The sequence below is a fragment of the Juglans regia genome, chromosome 1, assembly GCF_001411555.2.
Source record: "Juglans regia cultivar Chandler chromosome 1, Walnut 2.0, whole genome shotgun sequence".
NCBI lineage: Eukaryota > Viridiplantae > Streptophyta > Magnoliopsida > Fagales > Juglandaceae > Juglans > Juglans regia.
The window spans coordinates 4,785,509-4,794,759 of NC_049901.1; the positions used below are offsets into that span (position 1 = coordinate 4,785,509).

Here is a 9,251-nt window from a genome sequence, read left to right on the forward strand (position 1 = left end):
CCATTTGACATGATATCATTCTATATATTCAGCTTTCTTTAATTTACGTACATATGATTTCTTATTCATATTTAGCATTGAGATTTCCATGGCAATGAGGAATATATATACGTGTGTGTGTGTGTGTTTGATCTGCTACCAAAATGAACGTCTCTCGAACCATCAAATTACGATTCAGCGGCCGGTTTGAAGCCAACAGTAGAATTCTTTACTTCGTGAGATCATTCCAGTACTTGTGACCCTAGCTCTATATATATGAGTAGTGCGTGATGTTTGGAGTTGAACCTAATTGATGCATGGTGGAGCCCCACAATGAAGAACTGGCACTGTTATGAGAATAAGGAATTTTACTTGGAATTGAACCGGCAAATTAAAACAGTAATGTTTTTCTTCTACCAAATTTGATGCATATATGTTCCATTTCATTTGCAGATAAACTGAGTATTAATTTTAGATACAAACATTAACCAGTATTGTTTCCATGAATATTATACTAGTATAACTGGGAAAATCTTCATGATGTATGTAAATTTCAATATCAAGCATGGTCATCACGATCATGAAAAACAAATTGTGATCTCTCTGCTATTTACGGCTTCAAATGACACATAGCAAACACCAAAAACAGAGATACTGCGAAAAAGAGAGAGGTTGGCTGCAGTGGCGGCAATGGTGTTCGCTTTGCATCAGACTTGTGTCATCACTGGAAAAAAATAGGCTAAGTCGACACAAATATATAATCTTCAACATAGTGCTGCTTTCAGTTTCAGTCATGCCAACAAATAAGCATAACTACACATCTCCTGATTATGTATAGCCTTCCTTTCTGCTCTTTAAGATACCCTCCAAGCTTTCTGCAAGATACTTTTCTCTTAGAGTCTCTCATTGTTTCAGTGCTTATCTTCCTGCTCATTGTTGAGAGAGAGAGAGAGAGAGAGAGAGAAGAGTTTTGTAGTAATGTTGGGGGAGGGGCAATGAAGGGCTTTGCAGTAGTGTTTGTGATAGAGCTGGGAAGTGTTTGGGTATAAATAGAGGGTGTGGTCCAAGGCTTCGAAGAAAATGCACCAAAACCAACTCCCAATTGTTGGATTCCACGCCTCTCCTTCTGTGCCACCTCATCCTCTGTACCAACATTTATGTGGTCAAATATTAATGAGAGACAGAGAGAGAGCCCGATTCTAATATAGCTGGCAGGGGTAGACCGTAGTACCATTACTCCAAGTTAACTTTTCATGGCCACGTGTTACAAAAACTTAACTACACGAGGAGTAATCTCGAGAAGAAGCTCGGATGTTTCCTTGCATGTCGTTTGTCTGCATGCTGCAAATGTGTTCAAATCCACGAGTTATTGTGCCGTACGTAATTATTCAGCAACCATTAATATTTTTGCACCCGTACCACAGTATCCAAAATACAGATCATAAAGCATATACGTCTATCGTCACATATGTAACTCGGGTGCATGATATGATTCCTAAGTCAATGCACCTAATCTTGTGTCGTTTTCCGTAATAACTCCATTATTTTAACAAAATAATTAAGCATATATATAGATGTGTGTGTGTATATATTAACGTAGATATATCCCGTAGGCCGCAGCAGACTCCGTACTTCAGTTCTCCACTTATTTTGGATATCACCACGCCTACGGGGCAGACCAACCATGTTCCTAAATTACAACCTTGTTTGGAGGCTCTAAGCTCAAAAGATTGCAGCACAATCTGTACGTGCGCATGCCTTCACAGCAGACCAATGCATACGTGATTATTCATTTTCTTAACTAAACCATAAAGCATAATCCCACATGCTCTCTCTCTCGTGCTCCTCCCAACTCACTTGCTTAGCAGCTTCCATTACCATTTTAATAACAGAGATAATAAAAAATTTATCGATTCCAAACAAATGTTAATATGTTTTGTCGGACATTGCGACAGATTATCGTGTCTGTGGTAAATTTTGCTTCTCCATTAATCTATCTAAGCATGATAACATAGCAAAATGACCAACTTAGTCAACTTCCTCTAAATATTCTCAACATATCCCGGTCTAGGGGAAGTTACCCAAAAGCAGGCCTTATATATATATATATATATATATATATATATATATATATATATATATATATTTATTTATATATGTTTGATTAAGGTAGGACCTACTGCCATTCGTGAACAAAAAAAATAATAATAAAACCCACATACTGAGACAAAGGGATAAGAGAGGTGTAATTGTAGGGGGACAATGGCCATTTAAATAATCCCCAATGACTCAATTGTCAAAGTTGGGGCCAGGTTTTTGTCTCAACTCTCAGTACTCAGAGGCGTTGCTTGCCCGTTTTCTTTCTCCTAATCTCAGAAAAAGACATTGTATGTATACGGCACCAAGAAGACAGGCACAAACGTGATAATCTCGATCGTGAGGGATATGGTCACTGCCTTTTATATCTTAAGCAACCTAGATTTTTGCTGGGGGTTCTTGTTCAGGGGAGCCTCCTGTCTGCCCTATGTTTCTAAGAACTACATACACTTAAGTAACCATGATTTTCTTGATTAATTCAATTTTAGCGTATCTTTGTCTTGGTTTATTCAAAGATTATGTATGTCCCACCTCCAAACTGTTCGGTACATTGAATTAAGTTGGTAGCTTGATTACGCTTTGAGCTTAATAAATTAACCTGGATTAGAATTAAGCATGCATGCTTCCGGTTCAAACATGCATATATACTAATTTTAAAGCAATGTATTGAATCTCAAAGATCTCAGGCCATGCTATGCATCTAGAGAGAGAGCATGAGCAGACGAGGTATTAATGTAGTAGATCTCAAAGAATATCTCCATGTTTGCGTTTGCCAAACCCTTAATGATTTATGATGGCCTTCAGGCCCACCGTAACTTGGGCGTTTCGGCTCAATAGATATCATCGGTTGTCTCCATATCGGCCTGCTAATCGCGGGAACTCCTAAAACACACAGAAAACAAAAGAAAGATAGGCCCGGTTGATATTTCAACCTGAAGAAGACTCATAAAACTTGGACAGCCATTACAGCTTAGTCCAATATCCAGAGAGCTGAGAAGAAGTAGAGGAAAAGGAAAAGTGAAATTGAGGGAAAAATCTTTTCTTGTTCTATGTACATATTGATCTGGAAACTCAAAACTGTCAGTACATGCTCTGCTTTTTATATACAAGTGAACAAAAGTACACGCGTGCTGAAAATGTATCTCTACTAGTTACAGAATTACAACATGATAAAATCTTCTGGTCTCTTTTGAATTAAGTTACTAACACTCTCCCTCAAGATAGAGTGTAAATATTAATAACACCCATCTTGGACAAAAGATGATTAAATTGAACGGCATTGAGAGGCTTGGTAAGAAGATCATTGAGTTGATGAGTACTGTTAACATGTAAAGTCTTTATCACACCTGCTTGAATATTATCTCGAACCAAATGACAATCTATTTCAATATGTTTAGTCCTCTCATAGAATACAGGGTTAGCAGCAATATGTAAAACTACTTGATTGCCACAAAATAGAGGAGCAACTTTAGGGTGATCAACATGTAAAGCTAATAACACAACAAGTAACCAAGTAATCTCACAGGTTGTTGAAGCCATTGCATGATACTCGGCTTCAGCTGATGATCTAGAGACAGTGTGTTGCTTTTTAGACTTCCATGACATAAGAGCCTTACCAAGAAATACACAATACCTTTGATAGATCTTTTAGTATCTGGACATCCTGCCCAATTTGAGTTTGTAAAGGCTTTCAGTTGAAGAGTGGATTGAGCTGGAAACATTATACCTTGACCAAGAGAAGATTTAAGATACCTAAGTACCATTTGCATTGCTTCCAAATATGGTTGTCTGGACTTGTCCATGAATTGACTAAGCACCTAAACTAAATAAGCTAAATCTGGTCTTGTAATTGTCAAATAGATCAATCGACTTATAAGCCTTCTATATGAAGAAGGACCTAACAAGAGAATGCCCTCATCTTTACCAAGTCGAAGGTTCTACTGCATTGGAAAACTAAGGGGTTTAGGAGCAAGATAGCCAGACTCTTCAAGGATGTCTAATGCATATTTCTTCTGATTTAATTCTATGTCTTTTGCTAATCTTGCTACTTCTAAACCAAGAAAATACTTCAATTCACCAAGATCTTTAATATGAAATTGTTGATTAAGAAAAGCTTTCAAATTTAGAATGGCTTGAATGTTGTCTCCAGCCACTATAATATCATCTACATATACCAAAAGGGCTATAAAATAGTTGGAAGAAGAGCAGGTAAAGAGGGAGTGATTGGCTTGTGACCTAATGAAGCCATAAGCATGCAAGGCAGGAGATAATTTTGAGAATCACTACCGAGATGCTTGTTTAAGTCCATATAACGACTTATTTAATTTGCATACTTTGTACTCTCCCATACGAGAAAAACCAAGTGGTATATCCATATACACTTCTTCATCTAAATCTCTATGGAGAAATGTATTATTGACATCTAATTGGTGTAAAAAGCAATTTATAGTTGTTGCTATTGCCAAGAAACATTGAACTGTTACAAGTTTAGCTATCGGAGAAAATGTTTCGTGGAAGTCCAAGCCCACTATTTATGTATATCCCTTTGCAACCAACCTACCCTTATATCTCAATACTGCAACTAGTTCTATATTTAATTTTATATACCCATTTACATCCTATAAGTTGTTTGCCATCAGGTAAAGTGGTTTTGGTCCAAGTATTGTTAGATTCTAGAGCTCTAATTTCAGCTGCCATGGCTTTACACCAATGCTGATATTGGATAACTTGAGAAAAGGTGTTAGGCTCAAAGTTGGCTAAAACTGAAATGACTAAATTTATTTTCCTATTAAATTGTTAATATTTCAGATTTTATGATTTCACAGCATGCAACACTAATTACATATCTTTCCACCCTTTGCCACCCGCCCCAAATGTCAAACAGTTCACTTAGTTGTATTCAGTGATTCACTTATTTGTAAAGTTGATATAATGTCCCTTTTATGCTTGTAATTTGTAATTATTTTCTTTTAATTTGTATTATTGTAATAATTTAGTTATTATTATTAATTTATTACATAGTACTTCTCTAGTTGGTTGCAACATAGTAGTATATTATTTTTATTATTGTAATGTTTTTTTGTTAATTTTTTTTTTTTTGTTAACTTTTAGGCCTATTTCAGCTATTTCTAGGCCCAAAAAGTATGTTCTAGGCCAATGGTACCGGGGTGCAAGGTTGGACACCTCATCCATCCGCCCCCCTCTCTCCATGCAGGGGTTGGGTACGGGGAGGGTTACCCACCCATAGGGTGCATGTAGCACCCCTAGTTAAGTCCATGAAAAAGTACATGAAGTACTCTTAGTACCAAAACATATTCAGGTTTGGGTAAATATGTTTTGGTACTAAGAGTACTTCAGGTAGTCTCAGAATATCTCACTATTATTCATTATTTTTTTATCTACTTTTTACGACTATTCATTATTATTTAATATTCTATCATTACTTTTTTACTACTATTCACAGAATACCTAAAATATTCTCACTTTCGAAATGAAAGGACGTAAAATGGATCGAGTCTTATGGATGTGGCTGATAAAGCAAGCCCATCATCTCCCATTAAACTTGTCTTTGTGTGCTTGCAGCAAATGTCATATTGGTGTTAGTCCAAAAACCAAAAATCGTGAGACAGCAGGCTGAGACTTGGTTTGGCCCAACATGCACGTACCATCTTTATCTTAACCCATCTAACAACCATATGGGCCCTCCTCGAGGGCGTGAACCGTACGGGCCCAGTATCTACTTGTCCAGCAGCAGCGAGTTTACGTAAAGCGGACAGAATTGCGCATGGGCAAGTTTGAGAACCACACGTCCTATGCTTGCTCCGAAGACCCAAAAAATAAGGAATAAATAGAAATAAATGAAACAGATCCCATTGAATAGTCTTTATCGAAAAGGACGTTGCATAACATAGCATCTGTAGCATTTCAGAGAGACCTTCTTCAACCATCATCCTTCGCAAAGAAAGATGGTTCAGGCACGTCGGTGGCCACTCCTCCTTAATTTCCATCCTCTCAAATTTGGCTTCCAATAGCACTTTCCAACTTGCTCGCTCCATCGAGAATTTTATTTTTCTACTAGTAATTCATTATTTTTTTATATAATATGTATTTCGTCATTTAGTTAATAAAAATATTATAATAAATATCACTTTAAAAATATATGCACATCTGATTATAAAAGATCCTATACTTTGATAGATTTTATGGAATGTAAACTCTCAAAAATAAAGATATATGAGAAGTAATACGAAAGAAATTAGCCAGCATTATAATGTAAAACGAGTTGTACGTACACTACTACTACGTTTAAAGCAAGATCAGTGACAAACATGGTGGTCCATAGAGCCAGAAAGGAAGAATAATTAGTGATTGCCTTTTGGGGCAGTGTTATTGAGTAATCCAATCTGCTCCACAAGTTGCTTAGTCAGCTTCACATGCTTGCTACGCCATGCCTCCACCAACTTTGCCTCCTTGCTTTCTGCATCTCTCTTCAATGCTCTCAGCTATTTGTTGTACTCTCTCTCTCAATCCTACCCACAAATGCCATCTCTTCCTCTCTCAGTGACCTTATCTTTGCCTCTATCTTCTCCATCTTTTCTCTCATTTTTCTTGCCTTCTCTAACTCCAGCTGCTGCTCCACCCTGCTCAACCTCCTTCTTGTATTGTACCCAACTATGCCTCCCCTCCTCTACCTCCTTGTAGCACTGGATTAGCCTAGTCATCTGGCGATCCGGAGATAAGAGGATTGGATTTGAATCCAGCTCCATAGCCGGTTTAGTCGGAGAAAGGGACAGACGAACTGATGGAGACAGCGTCGGCGAGGTGGTAGAAGAAGACGTCGTACGGGAATAAATCATGTTCATCCATGAGGGAAGCATGGTCGACGTCATCGAAGAAGACGTAGTCGACCCGAGAGACAGAATGGGACCCATATCGGGCACCGAAATACATGGGAGCACCGGAACCATACTGCCTGCATTCAGGGACTGGAACGTGCAGAGCTTGGGCTGCAGCACGTACTTCTCAGCAAAAGTCTCCAAGATGTGATCGTACGGGCCCTGGGCGGCCTTCTCCAGAAATTCCACCACTGGAATAATATTCACGTCGGTACAGTCGGAATATTCGGGTGCGTTATTGTCGTTCTTCTTCTTCTGGTTCTGCTGCTGTTGTTTGAGCTGCTTTTCCTTGAAGACCTGCCACCACTTGTCGAGGCTCTTGGGTGTGCGGCCAGGGACCTCGGCGGCGATCTTCTTCCACTTCTTGTCGTACTTGGCCTGGAGGGAGATGACGAGGGACTGTTCTTTCGTGGTGAGAGAGCCCTTCTTGAGGCCTGGCTTTAGGTAGTTCTTCTAGCGCTCGAGGCACGACTTGGGGTCGCGGTGGAGGGGCTGCCCCATGCGGACAAAGACGAGGTTCCACCCTTTGGGCCATATTGCTTAACATAGGCTTAATTGAGGAGTGCGTCTTCCTCTGGCTGCTACCGCTGATGCTCCTTCATTTCAACACCATTTCTGCTTTTGAGATGGCTAGGATCACTACTGGTCCCCCTTTCTCTCTCGATCCCTGCCAGTTTTCAATAGCAATGGCATTTATGTGTATCTTTTCTATCCATGTCCGTAAGAGATACAAAGATTGGAATTTTAAGAAATGGAATTGAGAACTGATGGAGTTCAAAAGTTTGAACTTTAAAGAGTTTGAAAAGGATCGCTAGGATGAGGCTACAGAACAACAAGCCGCTTCACAGCTCTCTTATCTCTGTACATGCATACACCACTTAGATACATGTTGAACGGATGATTTTGCTCGTTGGGTGGAGTGTTATTTTGTCCTTCATTTTACTCGATTTTAAGATTAAATATAAAGGAAAAAATAAACACATATTGAGCTAGTTTTTTTTTTCCCCTTCTAATCAAGCATGGATTCATTAACAAAATAAGTTACAAGCTAGTAGGGAGAGGATCCGTCCCGTAATCAATATGCAAGTAGGAATTTCTTCTATGGGTATGCTACCAAAAACATGTATGGTTAGTTGCTGCTCATTGCAATACTGAATGCGCACTTCGATTTTGGAATTGATCTATTTTTTAAAAATTCCAGTCATTTTGAATTTTCAACATTTGAGCAATGTCTTCAACTATGGGTTAATAAGCCAAACTACCAATTCTCTTTGGATTGCTGATATAACTAGTTGTGCATCTCCTTCCATTATTGCTTTGTCATTTTGTAAATGTTCTGCCATTTTGAGTGCAATCTTTGCTGCCTAAGCTTCTGCTATGGCAAGTGTTGTGGTAGCATTTTCCTCTATCCATATTTCTATAATATTCCCTTCTGAATCTCGAGTTACAACTAAGAATGTTGAGTAGGAATTTCGTATTGTAGCATCAAAGGATATACTTATCTAATATTTGGAAGGGGCTTGCCATTCCTGTGATTGATCTGATTTCGCCTTTTGCTTCCATGCATATAGATTCTCTTAGTATGAAGCGTCCAACTGCTCCTTGGCCTTCTTTAGAGAAATAAATGTTTGGTTGTGGACTACATTATTTCTCAATTTTCATATAAAATCTATTATTAGAACTACAAATAATTGGAAAGGTTGCTCTTCCTGTGATTTTAATCCCAATTTTGTTTCGGGATCAGTGATAATATGTATCCATTCTTTCATTGTGGTGGTCGCCAACAATGAAGGATTTAGTGGCCAGTTGCTTTGACTCCATAAAATTTTGGTGATTGAGCATTCAATAAAAAGATGGAACATAGTTTCTTCTTTTTCTTCGCACAATGGGCAAGCAATGGATGGAAGGTTTGGAATGAAGCTCTTCAACCTTTCTCAGGTTGGTATTATTGCCTAAAAAAATTTTCATAAGAGGAGTTTGTGGCTATCATGAATTTTTAGTTTCTAAATTTTTCCAATTGAGAAATTATGGAGATTTGACATCAGTGTATTTGTGAAATTTGCTACAATATGGTAAGCAATTTTGACAGAACATTTCTCATTCTGACTATTTATCCAAATCGAACAATACGATCTTTGGTTGGCATAAGGTAATGGAATTTTTTAAATTTCCCGTATGCTTTCCTGGTTGAAAAGATTTTACAATTTTTGAATGTTTCAGGTGTGGGTTATTTGGTTGATAAGACCAGAGACTTTAAGAGATGTAGATATTTCAGTGATT

At 38.2% G+C, this 9,251-nt stretch overlaps 1 protein-coding gene and 1 pseudogene across 1 annotated transcript; both read right to left on the reverse strand.

The window, feature by feature from the left end:
- Positions 1 to 481: 481 nt before the first annotated feature.
- LOC109002739 lies at positions 482 to 974 on the reverse strand. The gene has a single exon (XM_018980607.2). The coding sequence runs from the start codon at positions 911 to 913 to the stop codon at positions 767 to 769; it is 147 nt and encodes a 48-aa protein (XP_018836152.1). The 5' UTR covers positions 914 to 974; the 3' UTR covers positions 482 to 766.
- Positions 975 to 6,342: 5,368 nt separating this feature from the next.
- Positions 6,343 to 8,212, reverse strand: LOC109002742 (annotated as a pseudogene).
- Positions 8,213 to 9,251: the final 1,039 nt, after the last annotated feature.